Source organism: Acinonyx jubatus, chromosome B3 (genome assembly GCF_027475565.1).
Source record: "Acinonyx jubatus isolate Ajub_Pintada_27869175 chromosome B3, VMU_Ajub_asm_v1.0, whole genome shotgun sequence".
In the NCBI taxonomy this organism is placed as follows: domain Eukaryota; kingdom Metazoa; phylum Chordata; class Mammalia; order Carnivora; family Felidae; genus Acinonyx; species Acinonyx jubatus.
Window position 1 is genome coordinate 72,119,765 of NC_069386.1, and position 19,525 is coordinate 72,139,289.

Genomic DNA, 19,525 nt, shown 5'->3' on the forward strand with positions numbered 1-19,525 from the left:
TTAGAGCTTAATCTCAGGATTTAAGACAAGATTAGGTATTAGGAAATTTATTTATATAAAAGGTCAAAATAAACCAAACAAAAAAAATTTGATCATTTTTAATGTCACCAAAGAGAACGTGGCAAATCAATTCCATTTCCTGTAAACACTCCTAATAGTGTTAATATTCTTCATATATAAACACATGTATTTATATATATGAAGTCAACAGTTTATGTAAAAAAAAGAATGTCTACTTTCATCACTGTGTTATTTAATATTATTCTGAAAAATCAAATAAAATAGGCTGGAAATTTGAAAAAGGGGTTATAGCTTTTGGAAAGAGAGAAGCAAATTTATCACTGTTTGCAGATGATATAATTGTATACATAGAAAATCCATAAGAATCTATTTTAAAATGATGAGAACTGAAAAAAAAGGGGAGGGGGCACCTGGGTGGCTCAGTTGGTTAAGTGTCTGACTTCAGCTCAGGTCATGATCTTGCGGTTGCGGTCTGTGAGTTCAAGTCTGGCGTCTGGCTTTGTGCTGACAGCTCAGAGACTGGAGCCTGCTTTGGATTCCGTATCTCCCTCCCTCCTGTAGCCTTTTAAATGCTGAGAATAACCAGTTAGAAGACATAATTAATAAAAATATCCCAAAAACATGATAGTTAAGATTATGGACTGTGAAGAGGTGCCTGGCTGGCTCAGTCAGTGGAGCATATGACTTTTGTGGGATTGTGGGTTCAAGACCCACCGTGGTTACAGAGATTACTTAAAAATAAAATTTTGGGAGTACCTAGGTGGCTCAGTTAGTGAAGCATCTGACTTTAGCGGTCATGATCTCACAGTTCATGGGTTCAAGCCCTGCGTCAGGCTCTATGCTGACAGCTGAGAGCCTGGAGCCTGCTTTGGATTCTGTGTCTCCCTCTTTGCCCCCCCCCCCTCACTTGTGCTTCTTCTCTCTCTCTCTCAAAACTAAATAAGCATTAAAACTTAAAAAAATAATAACATCTTTATATATATAAAAAAAGACGGGACTATGGAGCCAGATGGAAAGAGATTAAAGTTCTGTTCTTCCATTTACTAGCCACGTGAGCATAAACATCTCTGGCCTCAGTTTCCTCATCCATAAGATGGGATTGTAAATAACAGTTTTTATCTATTGAGAATTAGTTAAGTTTAAATGTTTATTTATTCTGAGAGAGAGCGAGCAGGGGAGGGGCAGAGAGAGAGAGAGAGAGAGAAATCCCAAGCAGGCTCTGTGCTGACAAAGCCCAATGACTCAGGGCTCCACCTCAAGAACCATGAGATCATGACCTGAGCCAAAATCAAGAGTCAGTGCTCAACTGACTGAGCCACCCAGGCACCCTGATGATTACTTCAGTTTAAATTAATTAAAATAGCAACACACTTTCCTGCACATAGTAAGCCTTCAATATCGTTATTAGGGGGCGCCTGGGTGGCTCAGTCAGTTAAGTGTCCGACTTCGGCTCAGGTCATTATCTCACGGTCTGTGGGTTCGAGCCCCGCATCGGGCTCTGTGCTGACAGCCCAGGGCCTGGAACCTGTTTTGGATTCTGTGTCTCCCTTTTTCTCTGACCCTCCCCTGTTCATGTTCTCTCTCTGTCTCAAAAATAAATAAATGCTAAAAAAATTAAAAAAAAATCGTGATTAATATTTTCCCCATTCACAGTGGTAACAATAACACTGCTATAAAATACTTAGTTTTAACCTTACTGAAAAATGTGAGGAACCTATATAAAGAAAACAATAGGGGCACCTGAGTGGCTCAGTTGGTTAAGCATCCAACTTTTGATTTCAGTTCAGGTTCATGAGATCAAGCCCCACGTCAGGCCCTGTACTGACAGCGTGGAGCCTGCTTGGAATTCTCTCTCCTCTCTCTGCCCCTCCCCTGCTTGCACACACTCTCTCTCTCAAAATAAATAAATAAACATTAAAAAAAAGAAGAAAACTACAAAGTTTTGCTGATACAATGAAAGAGAAAAAAAAGGAGACAGCCGTGTTCTTACAAAAAATGAATCTCATAAAGATGTCAATTCTTACAAAATTAATTTCTCACTTTTACAACATTCAATCACAATTCTAATGGAATCTTTTGTTACTTGACAAAATGATTCCACTGTTCATCTGTATAAAAATCAGACAAGAAAAGCAAAGAAAATTTTAAAAAAGAGGAGAGTGAAGGAATTTATTCTATAGTTTTAGCCCTTTACCTTAAACCCCTTTATGAAATAAGCAATGTATAAATAAAGAGACACAACGTGCAGTTGGTATAAGAATAGAGAGAATAAAAGAGCTAAACCAATAGTCCAGAAACAGACCAGTTGTATGTGTGTACATGTTTGTGATTAAAAATGATTTTATTTGTAATAATAAAAACAGCTAACAATTACTGAGCCCTTCTTTTGTGTCAGGTTCTATGAAAAGCATTCCACATTTATAAGAACGCTGTGAGGTAGGAAATATTATTCTTTCAGTCTTAGAAAGATTAAGTGAGCTGCCCCTCTAAGAAAGAGTTTAGATGGGGTACAAACTCAGGTCAACAGACTCTAGAGCCTTCGATCTTAACCTTAAGATATATCATCTATAATTTTCCTTCTAGAAAGCTATCCTACTATCCTAGACAAACTTTCCAAACTAGGACAAAGATTAATTAAGAGAAATGCTTAGTGTAGCATTTTTTTATGATTACAAAGAATGTAAAACAACAACTTGGATATCCTATAGGGGTATGGTTAAATAAATCATCCATGCAATGAAATCTTAAGCAGCCATTAAAATCAATGTTGCCAGAGAAAATTTAATAGCATGGAGGACCACTCAATGATATGCTATTCTGTGACACAGATTACAAACTGTATACACAGAATGACTTTGATATGTGGGAAAAAGTATTTTCCAAATGTTCTGTAATAAATGTGTTTATATTATATGAAAGACATTTTTAAAGTTTATTTATTTATTGAGAGAGAATGAGTAGAGGAGGGCAGAGAGAAAGGGGGACAGAAGATCCAAAGTGGGCTCTGTGATGACAGCAGAGAGGCCAATGTGGGGCTCAAACTCATGAACTGTGAGATTGTGACCTAAGCTGAAGTCGGACACTTAACCGACTGAGCCACCCAGGTGCTCCTGGAAGACTTTTCTTTAAATTTTATTTATTTTAACAGAGAGAGAGAGAGAGAGAGAAAGAGAGAGAGAATCTCAAGCAGGCTCCAAGTGCAGCACAGAGCCTGATGTGGGACTCAATCCCACAATCCTGGGATCATGACCTGAGCTGAAACCAAGAGTTGTATGCTCAACTGACTGAGCCAATCAGGCGCCCCAGTTTAAGGCCTTTAGAGCAAAAACTGAGGTTTCCCGCTGAAGAAGAAATTCTGCCTCAAGACAGGAGCATCACTTCTGCCAGAGTTTCCTGCCTACAGACTGCGCTATAAATTTCAGAATTGCCAGCCCCACAATCACATGAGCCAATTCCTTAAAATAAATCTTTTTATCTAATTAATATAATATAATAAATATAATAATATAACATACATAATAATATAATATAATCATATAATCATAGGTTCCATTACTTGGGAGAGCCCTGACCTTGCTCTTTGGATAACCCTTTTCTAAACTCTGGGCTAATTGTTTACTTTTCATTATACGTTCTTTCTTCAGCCAGGCTTGGTACATTTAAGTGTCTCTAAATTTCATTGTATTTTTCTGAGACTAGGAAAGCCACTTAGGCTAGACCTCAGCCACTCAAATACATACCATTTTTACTGTTTTTTAATTTTTTTAAGTTTATTTATTTATTGGGGGGGCGGGCAGACAGAGGGAGAATCCCAAGCAGGCTCTGCACTGTCAGCACCTAGCCCAATGAGGGGTTCAAACTCACAAATCGTGAGATCATGATCTGAGCCGAAATCAAGAGTCTAAGGCTTAACCAACTGAGTCACCCAGATACCCCATCGACGACATACCACTTTTCTTGGTAAATTATTTCTACAGATTGCTAATCTTGTCCATTATCAGTTGCCTCTTACATTTTCACTGTCTTAAGATATGAAAAGACCTACCAATTCCTTTTTTTAGTAACATATAATTTTTTTTTAACATTTATTTGAGAGAGAAAGAAAGAGACAGAGCACAAGTGGGAGATAGGCAGAGACAGGGAGACACAGAATCCAAGGCTCCAGGCTCTGAGCTGTCAGCACAGAGCCCCAGGCAGGGCTCAAACTCTCGAACTTGTGAGATCAGAACCTGAGCTGAAGTCGGATGCTCAACTGACAGAGCCACCCAGGCACCCTGACCTACCAGTTCCTTTAACAAAACCTAGCTCAGGTCCTTCAAGATGGGTAATGCGGAGGGACTGTTCACAGGGTGAGGGGCCCCACAGAGGGAGGTGGATGTCAGGGATTCCTTTCTCCTTTGGGGATCATCAGACTGGGCTCTAAGGGGGCACTGTATTTCCTCTTTGTGGTGGCTGAGGGAAAATGCAGGGTGGCTGCCCCAGAGACCTGGATAGTCACCCTTCATAGAGAACCTTGAAGGAACAGGTTTAATTTGTCCAAGAGCCCCAGAGTTTCCTTAAGGAAAACAATCCTAGGGGCGCCTGGGTGGCTCAGTCGATTAAGCATCCGACTTCCGCTCAGGTCATGATCTTGTGGTCCGTGAGTTCAAGCCCTGCATTCAGCTCTGTGCTGACAGTTGAGAGCCTGAAACCTGCTTCGGATTCTGTGTCTCCCTTTCTGTCTACCCATTCCCCACTTGTGTGTTCTCATTCTCTCTCTCTCTCTCAAAAATAAATAATTATTAAAAGAAAAAAAAAGAACAATCCTATCCTGAGCTCTGGAGGTGATATACTTTGTTTCTTATTATTGAGGAAGAATCAGCAAGACTTAGTTCTTGATCAGTTGTAGTAAAAGACAAGTGAAGAAAGATATGCCTGCAAAAGAATGAAGGAAAGGCAGTACATGTAAATCTTTACTGAAATGCGTGAGGGGCAGCGAGGGCAACTGAAGTCCAATATGTTAACCTTCAGCTCTCACTGTCACCCACCCCCTCTGCTGGCCCTCCTCCAATCCCCTTCCCACCTAGTCCACACTAGCCAACGGCTCATCCTGCGAACCTGCTATCTCCACTCACTGCGAAGAATGAGGACCAAGACAAACTGCTGTAGTGTCCCCTTTGGGCAGCACCGAACACCCTTCATGTCCCTTCTCCCACCTCCATGGAACAGTCTGGAGATACTTTTCCTACCAAACTATATTCATAAGCTCAGTAATTAGTTTATTTTTTCATGAAATTACTAGAATTAATATATTGATTTTCTATACCAAAAATGCTTTAAAGGCACTTGAGCAAGAAACAAATGCAATGATATTCAATTAAGCATTGTGTAATAGGGCAAACTGGGAACAATCTGAATATCTATCATAAAGGGAATGGTGAAATCATGATACAGCCATACCCCCAACGATATGAGCTAATATTTCTGTGCATACATTTGCAAATGTTTAGAAAAAGCTCTGCTCTGGCATTATAGTCACCAAATCAGTCTAGTTATTCTGGCGTAGTGAATTGGCATAATGGGCTGTGAGTGTATGTACACGCATGTGCACGTTAAACCTTTTACTTTTATATATTTCTGCTTGAATTTTTTTACAAAGCACATTTGTTTTGCTTTTAAGCCAATGTTTTTTATATAGTTGGGCAGCACTGTTGCTAGCAAATGTTCAGTTTTATTTAGGTTTTGGGAAACACGGGGAACAACTAGCTGTCCAGCTCCCTGTCATTTAGGGAACTAGGGCTGGGAACCACTGCCTTGGAAGCCATTTTGTTTTCTCAGGTAGTCACTTCTCAAACCTCAGCTCTCCAGAAACTTGATTGACGCCAGGGGATATTCTTTTCAAATTTTGGTCATTTAAGATGAAAGCTTTCCTTGGTGTGCAATTTACTCATTTCTCACCCTGTGCTTTCACTTACCATCGCTTCCCCTTTCTCTGTCTTTGTCACTTTTTGCACAATGCCATCCCAGACTCACCTCTACAAATCCTGAACCAAATCTGTTTTCCCTACTAAGGCTCTACCTTATAATCCCAGATTCACTTCTCTTGGTTTTTCAACCATACTCATTTGCACTTCCTGTTACTTTATATTCTTAGACTGTCTTTTAAATTAATTTTTTAACGTTTATTCATTTTTGAGAGGGGGGGAGGGGCAGAGAGAGAGGGACACACAGAATCTGAAGCAGGCTCCAGGCCCTGAGCTGTCAGCACAGAGCCTGATGCGGGGCTCAAACCCACAAACTGGGAGATCATGACCTGAGCTGAAGTTGGATGCTTAACTGACTGAACTACCCAGCCGCCCCATATTCTTAGACAGTTTTTATGTGTCCACTATTGTTTATAAGTTGTAGACACTAAGACAGAGTCCATTTTTTTTATCATTATTTCAAATACCAAAACCTAGTATGGTTTAAGATGAGTACCTAACTGAGGAAATGCTAAATGCCATAATAAATATCAGGAAAAACTATTTTGAGACTTTTGATGTCATCTCCAGATGCTACTAACTACAAAGGGAAAATGTACTTCTATATTTTAATTCTGAGCTTTTTTTTTTTTAATTTTTTTTAACGTTTTATTTATTTTTGAGACAGTGAGAGACAGAGCATGAACAGGGGAGGGTCAGAGAGAGGGAGACACAGAATCTGAAACAGGCTCCTGGCTCTGAGATGTCAGCACAGAGACCGACGCGGAGCTCAAACTCACGGACCGCGAGATCACGACCTGAGCCGAAGTCGGCCACTTAACCCACTGAGCCACCCAGGCGCCCCTGTACTTCTATATTTTAGAGACATCAGCAGTTACCACCTTAACCAAGCAACCCAACTCAGCATAATTTAAATCTTTAAAAAAAAATTTTTTTTTAATGTTTATTTTTGAGAGAGAGGGAAAGAGACAGAATGTGAGGGGGTGAGGGGCAGAGAGAGAGGGAGACAGAATCTGAAGCAGGCTCCAGGCTCTGAGCTGTCAGCACAGAGCCCCAGGCAGGGCTCAAACTCTCGAACTTGTGAGATCATGACCTGAGCCGAAGTCGGATGCTTAACTGACTGAGCCACCCAGGCATCCCCAACCCAGCATAATTAATAGTGACACACTCTAACCTGATATGGCTCCAGGGTGATATAATGTGAAGTACGTTATGCCATCTATTAAGTTTTCTTTGCAAAAATGTTTACCCTGAATCTAAAAAGGCTGTAGACCTACTTCCAGTTTACAGGAAATATAGGCTTATAGCACTGTCCAATAGAACTTTTTTTAAAACAGCATTTGTATTTTTTGCTAATGTTTATTTATTTTGAGAGAGAGAGAGAGAGAGAACAAGTGGGGAGTGGGGGAGGGGCAGAGAGAGGAGAAAGGAAATCCCAAGCCAGCTCCACAATCAGTGCAGAGACCAACACAGGGCTCAATTTCACACCATGAGATCATGACCTGGGCAGAAATCAAGAGTCGAACACTTAACCGACTGAGCCACATCGGCACCCCAATAACTTCTTTATATTTTTAAAAACTTTTATTTATTGGGACTGGGGTGGCTCAGTAGTTGGGCGTCTAACTTCAGTTCAGGTCACAATCTCAGTTTGAGTTCGAGCTCCACATTTAAAAAATTTAAAAAAAATTTAAACGTTTATTAAGTAATCTATACTCCCAACGTGGGTCTAGCGTTGGTAGCATAGTGGTGAGTATAACTGCCTTCCAACGTGGGTCTTGAACTACAACCCAAGATCAAGAGTCCCACTGACTGTTCCACTGACTGAACCAGTCTGGCGCCCCTAGAACTTCCTAGAATGATAGAAATGTTGTATATTTGTACCATCCAATACAGTAACCACCAACCTACTGAAATTTTATGTCATCCTAATTAACTTAAATTTGAATTTAAATACCTGTATGTGGCTAGTGGCTACTATATTGGACAGAACAGGAAAGGTGCAAGTTAACTACTGCAGGAAATAGACAATGGGACATTCCACAAAGTAACCAGCCTGGATTTTTCAAAAAATTAATTTCTATTTAAAAAGAAAAAAAAAAGGTAGGAGAAATGGTCTATTTTTAAAGAGATTAAAGGGGCGCCTGGGTGGTTCAGTTGGTTAATGAGGTTGAGCCCCACATCGGGCTCTGCAGTAAGTGTGGAGCCTGCTTGGGATTCTCTTTCTCCCTCTCTCTGCCCCTCCCCTGCTTGCACTCTCTCTCTGTCTCTTGCTCTCAAAAATAAGTAAACATTAAAAAAAAAAAAAGAGAGAGAGAGAGAGAGATTAAAGAAACCTAATATCCAAATGTAATGCCTGGGCCTTTATTGGACCCTAGACCAGGAAAACATATTAGGGAAATTTTAATATGACCTGGATAAGAGTTATTACAAAGTTACTAACTTTTAGGTATAATAATTTTATTAGTTATACAGAGGAGTGCCCCTATTTTTAGGAGTTACCTGCTTAAGTATTTAAGAAATGAAATATCACATCTGTAATTTACTATAAAATGGTTCTAGAAAAAAAAAGTCCATATAACCAAATATTTATCAATCTATTTAGAGAGAGAGGGAGGAAGGAGAGAAAAGAAACAGAGAAAATCAAAATGTTAGTAGTTGTTGAATCTAGGTTGTTGAGATTATACTGGTGCTTATTGTATTATTCTTTTATATTTTTCTGTAAGTTTGAAACTTTACCCCAAAAATGTTGGGGAAAAGAACACTATAGAACTAAGCAATATTGATTATTTCTGACTTTTTCCATTAATTGGTTTGTGATTTGTTAATTTTCCTTATAGATAAATGGCAATAAGCACCATTTACAGGAAAAGCTAAAAAAAAAAAAGTTAAAATTATGTCAGGATACCTGGGTGGCTCAGTCAGTTGAGCATCCAGCTCTTGATTTTGGTTCAGATCATGATATCAGGGCTTGTGGGTTCCAGCCCCAGCTCTACATTGACAGTGTAGATTCTCTCTCTCTCTGGCTCTCTGGGATTTTCTCTCCCTCTGTCTGGCCCTCCCCCACTCACACTCTCTCTCTCAAAATAAATAAACTTAAAAAAAAATAAAATTATGTCAAAGACCTTAGTCTTTCCTATAAAGCAATCCAAGACCATCGTTATTCATTGTAGCAGAATGCCTCGAGACAGCCTCCCTTGAAAGAAGTTTGAGAAGCTAGGTAGGCTCTTCTAAATAAGGGTGGAGGTCTTCTGCTTCTGTTCTCAGTCCCCGACTGTGATGCCAATCAGGGCCCTGCCTTGTTCTAAAATAAGTGGACTATGAAACTTGGTCCCTCAGGGTGATCTCTTCCCACTCTCTGCTTTTAGAGCAAAAAGTAACCCTCAAACCACACCAGAGGGAACCAGGAATCCAAGGGGCGGGTGTCCCTTCCAGTAACAGAGCTGGGTGCCCTGCTGCTTTATCAGGACCGCCCCACTGTGAGCTGTGGTGATGGAATAGATCCCCCCACCCCCCCCCCCCCCGCCTTGGCATCAAGCACTCCTCTGGATATTACAGTTCTTCAAGAGCAAGGCCAGATGTAATCCAAGTCTGCTCTCCAAGAATGAAGCCTCTAATGCTCCAGGTGGGCAGGCTGCGCTCCTGCCTCCCACTGCTAGCAGAGGCATTATCCATCGGTCTGTCTGGATCCACTCAGTTCTCCTCCTTACCCACCTTTCATGTTCTTTTTTCATCCTTGCCCAAAGGAAGCATCATCACTTTATTCAGGAGGTAATCAAATATCCTATAGGGCTGACACTGACAAATAGTTGCACATAAAATTATATAAATCTGTTACATTTCCCAGAAGAGACTCAGTCACTGTAAACAAGGAAGAAAAACCAGGACGGTGCCTAAACCACTGCAGGGCTTCAAGCAAGTGTCCCCACACTTCCGGAGTGAAGGTGGGCCTCAGGTGGAGGTGGTCCTTTTGGCAGGAGGGGGAGGCAGCACCGGAGCAGAAGTCCACCTCCAGACCCCCACCAGCCAGCGCTCAGCGGCAGGCCTTGTTAAACTCTTGGAGGGCCCAGCGCTTGTTCTCAGTTGCCTGCTTGAGTTGAGCGTACTCTTTTACCAGCCTGTCAAACTCCTCCCCAAGGACCTCATAGGTGCTTAGGACCTGTCGGGACTTCTCCATGTCCTGCTCTTGTAGGCAGATGGCCCCCTCCAAACGGTCCCTATACACCCGGGGAACAGAAGATACAATATAAGGATCTGGCTCCTCAGAAAGTAGACAAGATTATCCAAAAGATACAAAAATGCTGATTGAAACAGGTACATGCACCCCAATGTTTACAGCAGCGCTATCAACAATAGCCAAAGTATGGAAAGAGCCCAAATGTCCATCGACAGATGAATGGATAAAGAAGATGTGGTGTGTGTGTATATATATATATAGTGTAATTTTAAAAAAATTTTTTTAAATTTTTGATAGAACACAAGGGGGGTAGGAGAAGAGAGAGAGGGAGACCCAGAATCTGAAGCAGGTTCCAGGCCCTGAGCTGTCAGCACAGAGCCCGATATGGGGCTCGAGCCCATGGACCAAGGAGATCATGACCTAAGCTGAAGTTGGTCGCCCAACCAACTGAGCCACCCAGGTGCCCCTATATACAGTGTAATATTACTCAGCAATCAAAAAGAATGAAATCTTGCCATCTGCAACAAAGTGAATGGGACTAGAGTGTATTATGCTAAGCAAAGTAAGTCAGAGAAAGACAAATGTCATATGATTTCACTCATATGTGCAATTTAAGAAACAAAACAGATGAACATAGGGTAAAAGAAGGAAAAATAAGAAAAACAGAAGGGAGGCAAACCATAAAAGACTCTTAAATATAGAGAACAAACTGAGGGTTGCTGGAGGGGAGGTGGGTGGGGGGATGGGCTAAATGGGGGATGGGCATTAAGGAGGGCACTTACTGGGATGAGCACTGGGTGTTGTATGTAAGTCATGAATCACTGGATTCTACTCCTGAAACCAATACTACACTGTATGTTAACTAACTTGAATATAAATTAATAAATTTTTTTAAAAAAGAAAGAAAGTAGACAAGAATGTGACCACGTTAAAATGAATAGGTATGGAGAACACAGGACCAGCTCTGAGTAACTGCACCCTGTCCTCATGAGTTCTTACCTTTTTTTTTTTCAAAATTTTTTTTAATGTTTATTTTATTTTTGAGAGAGAGAGAGAGAGAGAGAGACAGAGTGTCAGCACGGGAAGGGCAGAGAGAGAGGGAGACAGAATCCGAAGCAGGCTCCAGGCTCTGAGCTGTCAGCACAGAGCCCGACTTGGGGCTCAAACTCAGGAACCATGAGATCATGACCTGAGCGGAAGTCGGATGCTTAACCGACTGAGCCACCCAGGCACCCCGGGAGTTCTTACCTAATGAGACGATGAACTTCCACTTTCTCAGTAGTGTAAGTGTCAGACAAGATCTTTAGCTCCTCCATCCTGACAAAGGGAAGAAAGAAATATCAGCCTGATGATCCCTGACAACAGCAAAGTTATGAACACAACAGACAGTACCTGCCTATGGTCAAGGTGTGGGCTAAGCAGTGACAGGACAAGCAAGGTCACTCTGAGTTCCTGAGCAATGTATCTCATCTCACAGGAAAGCACCTATTTCAGAAGGCTTTAAAAATAAGACTCAGGAATGGTGAATGCTTATGGGTAATCCAAAGGCTAATACCCACAAGGTGCTAGGCATGGTGGAGAGGAAAGACAGATGAGGGTGACGATTGAAGGGGGTGGTGTGTGAGACAGAGTTCCTTGGACCCACAGGGGTCAAAGCTCACCTCAGCTTAAGGATCATGGCACTGCACTTGATCTCTAGGTACTGAGCATTGATGCGGTCCAGCTCAGACTGAGTCTTAAGCCGGTGCTCTTGAAGAAGCCTCTGCAGCAAGGCTAGGCAGCGGAGAAGCACCTGAGCCCCCGGGAGGCAGGAAGAAGAGGGCAAAATCAAAGTCAGTAGTAAAGAAGGCAGATCAGAAATCCTTGTCTTCCTCAGGGCACCCAGGTGGCTCAGTCGGCTAAGCATCAACGTTGGCTCAGGTCATGATCTCACAGTTCATGAGTTCGAGCCCCACCATCGGGCTCTGTGCTGGCAGCTTGGAGCCTGGAGCCTGCTTTGTATTCTGTCTTTTTCTCTCTCTGCCCCGCCCCTGCTCACGCTTTGTCTCTCTCTCAAAAATAAATAAACATTAGAAAAAAAAATTCTTGGCTTCCCCCAAAGTGCCCCTGGGGCCAGGATAAAAGGGGGAGTGGCTATCCCACTGCCCTGACAAACCTGGGAGTAGGTGGCACTCTTCTTCTCCAGGAGCACCATCTGTTCCTGCTGCTGGCTCTTGGCATCCTGGCATTGCAGCTTCTCACCCACCAGGATCTCTGCCAGTTTCCACACCTTTGCCGCCTTCAAGGTTTCACTGTCTGAATCTGGGCAAAGAAACAGAGGACTAGACAGGAAAACCCTAACTGCTACTGCCCTTCTGAGGCCATTTTTCAGTGCCTTATCCCTTATCTAGCTCTACAAATTCTCTCTTCAGGTTTTCTTCTGACGTCCTGTTAAAATGGCCCACTTCTCATAATTAAGTTCTCTTTCCTCTTACCTTTATTTTTTATTTTAAAATTTTATTTATTTAAGTAATCTCTACACCCAACGTGGGGCTTGGCCTCACAACCTAGAGATCAAGAGTCACATGCTCTTCCATCTGAGCCAGCCATGTGCCCCTCGCTCTTACCTTTAATTCCAGATTTGGCCCTTAATTCTTAAGTCAAATAAATAAGATAAGGAGAACACCTATTAGCTTGAACTTTCCTCCCTATTCCATTCCGATTCTCCTAAGAATGAATTCATCCTTCCCTGTAGCAAGAGGATACTCCCACTTGGTTTTCACACAATTCCTTGCTTGTATTCTACCAGCAAGGAAAGAAGCCTCTCCAGTGCCTCCTAGCTTCTGTCGCAAATCTATAATTCAACAAGTTATTCTCAGAAGAGCAGACCAAGAGACTGGAAGGTCAGCTGTGGACAGAACAGAGTGCCAGCACTCACCTGAATTGGGGTCATGGTAGCACAGCAGGGTGAAACATTTCTTCTTGAGCTGCTCCTCTACTTCCAGCGGGAGCCGAGCTCTCATCCACACAAAATCCTACATCCGCAGGAATGAGAAGGGAGATGCAAATAGACCGTTAGAACTAGGAAGATCCAGCCGATGAGCACAGGATGATAAGTATCTCAGTGATAACCAGAGAAAATGCCTCAAGAGACATCAAGGAGATTCACTTTTAGCCTACCAAATTTGCAAAGGATAAAATGATGGTTAAGAGCCCATGTTGATGAAAAAGTGGGGAGCTGGCAATATGCACCAATGTTTAATGTGTATATCCTCTTGACCCATTGATCCCACCTCAAGTACTAATACTCCGGGAAATAATCATACAAAGGCAAACACACCTATGAACTAGCATGTTCCTATCAGTGTGGTTTCTAACAGCAAAATGTAGAAACAACCGTATCGATCACTAACGTTGAGCAAACTGTGCTACATTCATACAATGGAATCCTTTTGGGTTTTTTTAGGTTTTTTAGTGTAATCTCCACCCCCCCATCCTGGGGCTCAAACTCACCACCTGGAGATCAAGAGTCACATGCTCTACCAACTGAGCCTGCCAGGTGCCCCCACACAATGGAATCCTACCAGTGATTTAAATTGATGATATACTAAGAACATTGAGCACAAACTACGTGCCTGGCACTGTGCTTGGAGTGCTTTAGGAACTATCAGTTTATTTATGTTTATTTATTGACTCGAAAAAAAGTCCAAAATATATTCATTGAAAACGGATTATATTCACTATACAAGCATGGAGGCTATAATACCGTTTATGTCAAGTTATATATAAAACACTGTATTTATTTCTAGATGTAGTATTTCAGCTTTTACTCTCTTCTGTGTAACATATCTCTCTCTTATTTATTACAGTTTGGCCCCCCCCCCATGAAATTAATGCGTATCATTTTTGAAAAAACAATAAAGTGTAACAAGACCACGTTTAAGTATATGGGAGAAATTAAGCCATTTCACTTCTTTGGTCCCCGTATCTGCCCACTCCCAACCTCTGAGGGGGGCATGAGCTCCAGAAGGTCGGCTTTCTCCACCCCTAGCAGCGGAGGCATTTCCTTCTCCCGGCTGGGCCCTAACAGCCCCGTCACTTCAGTCACGAGTAGCCGCTGTTCAAGGGTCTCGTGAAACTGAAAGAGAATAAAAAACAAAAAGAGGTTACTATAAAATTTCTCCCACTCCACCTCCTCCATCCTCATATACCAGTTCTTCACACATTTTTAAAGTCCTCAAACACGTTATCCCCTTCAGCTGCCAGCGCTTTCTCCTGTCAGTCTTCCTTTTCAAAACCCTAACAACACACCCACCTCTTCCTCCATAACTACGGTCCATTTCTTTCTTTCCTTTCTTTTGTTAAGGTTTTATTTTTAAGTAATCTCTACACCCAACATGGGGCTCAAACTCACAACCCTGAGATCAAGAGAGGCATGCTCTACCCGCCAAGCCAGCCAGGTGCCCCCTGTCCAGTTCTTTTTTGATAACCATTACTCAAAGCTCCTATTTCCCCTAGATCATACAATCAGGCGAAGCCATAGTTGGCCTAGTCATTCCTGCAGGTGGTAACCAATGCCTCCCGTGTCTCTCCTGCTTCACCTTTTTGTCCTCAGAAGTTAAATTTGTGTCTTGTGTCTTCACATAGTAGTCCACAAGCAGCTCTTGAATGACTCTCTGTAAAATCTCAGACCTCAACCATGTTGTTTTATGCAGTCGAACTTCCTTCCATGCCTAGAAAACCAAAAAAATCCCAGGTAGGAACTTCTCTGTCTTGGAAGATTTTCCCTTCCTCCTATCATCCCTCCCCCGAGAGCTCTTACCTGAGCCTGCTCCTTTGCCAGGGTGAGGCTTAAGCCACTCTCGTCTACGTGTTGTGCGAGACTCAGCAGCAGCTTGCTGAAGTGTGGGTTTTGTAACAGGTCCTTTTCACTCAGGTTACAAGGAGGAAGCTGTTTGCTGCACACTTCGTGGGATGTCCCCATAGACACACAAAAAAAAGCAAGGATGGTATTATATATAATTGAGAATAACTCTTAGCTTAACACTTTCAAAAAGGTTTTTGGTAGGGGAGTTTTTTAAATCTAATGAAATGTTTATTTATTTTTATTTATTTTAAAAAATGTTAATGTTTATTTATTTTTGAGAGAGAGAGAGACAGAATGCAAGGCGTGGGGCAGAGAGAGAGGGAGACACAGAATCCAAAGCAGGCTCCAGCTGTCAATGCAGAGCCCGATACAGGGCTTGAACTCACAGGCCGTGTGATCATGACCTGAGCCGAAGCTGGCCACTTAACTGACTGAGCCACCCAGGCGCCCCTAATGAAATGTTTAAAAAAAAACAAACAAAAAAAACCCACAAATAAACTGGAGGCAACACTCAAAGTAACAAGTATTTATAATATATACAAAGATATTGATCAAGGATTAGGGAATGAGTCTCTAATAAAACTAAGAGATTTGGGGTGCCTGGGTGGCTCAGTCAGTTAAGTGACCGATTTTGGCTCAGGTCATGATCTCACAGTTTGAGTTTGAATCCTGCATAGGGATCTGTGCTGACTGTGCGGAGTCAGCTTGGGATTCTCTCTCTCTCCTCCTCTTTCTCTGCCCCTTCCCTGAGTGCATTCTCTCTCTCTCTCTCTCAAAACAAATAAACTTAAAAAAATAATAATGAGATAATAAAACTAAGAGCTTAGAAAATGGAAGTACAGTTGGAAAATATTACACAAATAGAGTCAGGAATAAGGGACCTCTTAGTAGGGATCACCACAGTACCCCAAATACCTCATTCACACTGAATAACTAGAATTCTTGAGGAAGGGAGAAAAAAAACATGTAAAGTTCCTTTGGATGTGATCTCTAGTCACAAAAGCAAGACTGAGAAAAGGTATATTCTTAGGGATAAGTGAAAAACTTAATGGAATTCTTATTGTAAACAGAGTTGAGTAACCCACCTGGATTCAGAGCAGCACATGTATGAGAAAAAGTGCAGGAAACTGGGATCCTCTGGTTATTCCATAGGTTCAAGGGGCTTTCTTTAAAAATTTACATTTATTGGGGCTCCTGGGTGGTTCAGTTGGTTAAGCGACCAACTGCGGCTCCGGTCATGATCTCGCAGTTTGTGAGTTCGAGCCCCATGTCGGGCTCTGTGCTGACAGCTCAGAGCCTAGAGCCTGCTTCAGATTCTGTGTCTCCCCCTCTCTCTAACCGTCCCCATGCTCTGTGTCTCTCCATCTCTCAATAATAAATAAACGTTAAAAAAAATTAAAAATGTATGTTTATTTAGTTTTTGAAAGAGACAGAGCACAAGTGGCAGAGGGGCGGAGAGAGAGGGAGACACAGAATCCGAAGCAGGCTCCAGGCTCTGAGCGGTTAGCACAGAGCTCAACGTGGGGCTCGGGCTCACAGACCACAAGATCATGCCTGAGCTGAAGTCAGACGCTCAACCGACTGAGCCACCCAGGCACCCCATCGGCCTTTCTATCTCTTTTCTCACACGTTTTCTGCTGGGGTCCTCTGTTTTACTCCTACTTACCAAACAATCAAACTTTCATTCTTTGGACCCTCAGAAAGTCCCTTTGAAGAATAAGAAATCTCCTTTTTCTCCCCTCAGACACTGAAGGATCAACATGGAAATGGTCAAAATGTAGAAGATTCAAGTTCTTGAAGGATTCAAGATATAGAAAGGGTGTGAGATATGGAAAGAATTCAAGATACGAGACGATATGGAAGCATCTGAGATTTTAGAGTACAAGATATGAGAAAATTCAAGATGCAGGTAGGAAGGAAGCCTTCACAGAGTTTCTTGGCCAGCCTTACATTCAGGTTATGCCTGCTAACACAACATCAGAGCAGCATGAGTTTTTAGTCCACTGCAGGAGCAGACACTTGATAGGAGCCAGTGTAATATGTTTTCCAATAAGGGAGTATTTAAGAATCTTTATGTATTCTCTAGTTTCCCCCAGAAACTTAGGCTTTTATGTGAGAAACCATACTGGTGAACTTTATAAATCCTTTTTATTATAGAAAGCAAGAACCTGGATAAGATCTGTCTGGAGAAGTCATCAAACCTCCTTCAAATGGCAGCCCTTACCTTGTTGGAGTATTTCCATTCCTTCTCCAGGTGAGCAGAAATCCCCGGATGCCATCTGATTTTCTTGCAATTCTTATCTGTGGAACTGAGTGAAAGAAAACACAAAGTGAATAAACTGGGTTGCTGCTCCAGAGAAAACTACCATGGGTTCAAGTTTCTGTTGTCTATGAGCTGGGGAGGAACTTCAGGGATGCCTCTTACAGGGAGGGACTATATTGCACATCATGGGTCCCAAGCTCTTGCAAGTTTTATAGACAGACTTCTAAGTGGCAAAACAATTTGCATTCTAAGCACATAAATGTTTCCACTTGTTCCAAGCCTTCTAAAAAGGAACCTTCTTTGGAAAGAAAATTTTCCAATTCACTGAACAGGACGATGCTCCCCTCCCCTCACCATTATGTCTAAGTTAAAACGGAGTTGCTACTTGCCAGTGATGAGTGAGTTGGAGGAAGGGAGGGTGGGGAGTCAATGTCTGCTTTTTTTCCCTGGTCAAATAACTCCACTTTCAAATTCCACAATAGTTTCTTGTACTTCTTTAACTTGTCCTTTCATCTAAGACCTGTTGGTAGTTTTTGATCATTAACTTTAGAATCATCCTTCAGGAATGACAAATCATTCCATATTGAACAACCACCATTGGTTTTCACATAGCAGCGTTAGTAAAGAGCACCTGGAGGAAAGAGCATGACAAGAAGACTGACAGGAAGGTCGGCGCCAAAAGAGCAATGCAAAGGTGTAGTTAATACAGCTAAGGCTGGGCTGTGGGCTGTGGGGTGTTTTGCCAGAACATGGAGTACACTGAAAAGGATGACATCAACACAAAGGGGCAGTAAAGGTGGGCACAGTTTGGACTCAAGACAAAATTTTTCCCTTGACCTTATCTTCCATTTTTTTGCTCCAACCTGTCCTCTCTGTAAGGTATTAAACTCCAAAGGGCAGCTGAGCCTCCCAAAGAAGACATTGAAGGTTATTAGGATTTAACATTTGAAGTTCACAGAACATTTGGTTTACTCCCTTGTTTTATGAGTAGCATCAGAGTAACTACTCATTTATTATTAAGTTTACTTATTTATTTTGAGAGAGAGAGAGAGAGAGAGAGAGTGATGGAACAAGAGCAGGGAAGGGCAGAGAGAGGAGAGAAGGAATCCCAAGCAGCTCCATGCTGTCACCGCAGAGCCCTTGGTGGGGCAGTGGCTCCATCCCACCACCCACGAGATCATGACCTGAGCCAAGATCAAGAGTTGGATGCTTAATGACTGAGCCACCCAGGCGCCCCTACTACTCATTTATTTTGTAACATGGTCTAGAGAGGAACACAGATGAGGAGTCCAGATGCTAGGACTTAATTTGCAGCTTAGCCGTCGCTGCTGTGTGAAGTTAAGGGAAATGCTTTTTGGTGCCAAACTTTCTTCGCCTGCAAAAGAGATAATAAATCCTGCCTTGGATGAGACATCAAGAATTAATAACACAACTCGTTAACAAAAGCCACTAGTTAAACTCAGTGTTTTAACAATTCTGTTGATCTAAGTTCTGCAGGCAAATTTCGCAGACGGAAATGAGGACCAATCCAAATTTCAAAAAAGTCAGCTGTTCTTCCCTCCCTAGGGGAACTGCCCACTAGGGTTTTCTTAGGGTGCTTTTCTTTACCCTTTTAAAATGTTACAGGGCGTGAACGAAGGCGACAATCAGACTCGATTCTCCACCCTCTGCACTCAGACGTGTTAAAACGCTGCTACAGGGACCCAAGCATTTAAATGTTCTGACTCAGGCGTCTTTTAAATTCTTAGAGCTGTCTTTACACGCTGCACTGAACGTTAAATTGATTTTACAGGTATTTTCACAAGATGTGACCCTTACAGGGCCCGAGATGAATCAAAATGCGGAGAGGGCTCTCCGGCGCCTACTTCCCTTCCGTCTGGGCAGCCAAGGATTCCCAAGGGCGAGGGCGGCCGAGCCGGAGGCCGGGGGCTGGCCGGACTGACCCTCCCAGCACTCCTCCTCCCCGCCGCGCCGCCCTCCGACCCTCAGAGGCAAACCTGCACACCATGGGGCAGCTGAAGCTCCCGAGGCAGTGCGGAGCGGCCTGGGGCGGGATGGCCCGCAGCGTCCACGCCGAAATCCCGCCCGCACCCGGGCTCCGGAACCTCTCACTCGGGTCTGCACTGGGGTTGGGGGAAGCTAGGCCCGAGTTGACTGAGCAGGAACTTCGGCGGAGAGGGGGAAAAGGCCGAAAGTGCACAGCGGCCCCGTGGGAGGGAGGAGGGGCGGGGCCCCGCCTGAAGCGGGAACTGCAG

The 19,525-nt window shown here is 42.8% G+C and overlaps 1 protein-coding gene across 7 annotated transcripts; it reads right to left on the reverse strand.

Annotated features, from left to right (window-relative positions):
* Window positions 1–85: 85 nt before the first annotated feature.
* Window positions 86–19,504, reverse strand: HAUS4 (HAUS augmin like complex subunit 4). 7 transcript variants are annotated; one of them, XM_053224270.1, is made up of 11 exons: window positions 19,268–19,503; window positions 17,660–18,645; window positions 17,232–17,316; window positions 14,963–15,105; window positions 14,742–14,873; window positions 14,144–14,278; window positions 13,079–13,175; window positions 12,317–12,462; window positions 11,823–11,953; window positions 11,410–11,478; window positions 86–593 (listed from the first exon to the last, which is right to left on the reverse strand). In XM_053224270.1, exons 3-11 carry the CDS (start codon window positions 17,284–17,286, stop codon window positions 587–589), a joined length of 915 nt encoding a protein of 304 aa, XP_053080245.1. In that variant the 5' UTR covers window positions 17,287–17,316; window positions 17,660–18,645; window positions 19,268–19,503; the 3' UTR covers window positions 86–586. The 7 variants fall into 7 exon arrangements, with proteins under 7 accessions (XP_053080245.1, XP_026921201.1, XP_053080244.1 ...); XM_027065400.2 differs by lacking the exon at window positions 86–593 and adding an exon at window positions 9,731–10,201 and having other exon boundaries at window positions 17,660–17,790; window positions 19,276–19,504; XM_053224269.1 differs by lacking the exon at window positions 86–593 and adding an exon at window positions 9,731–10,201 and having other exon boundaries at window positions 19,276–19,504.
* Between the last annotated feature and the right edge of the window lie 21 nt (window positions 19,505–19,525).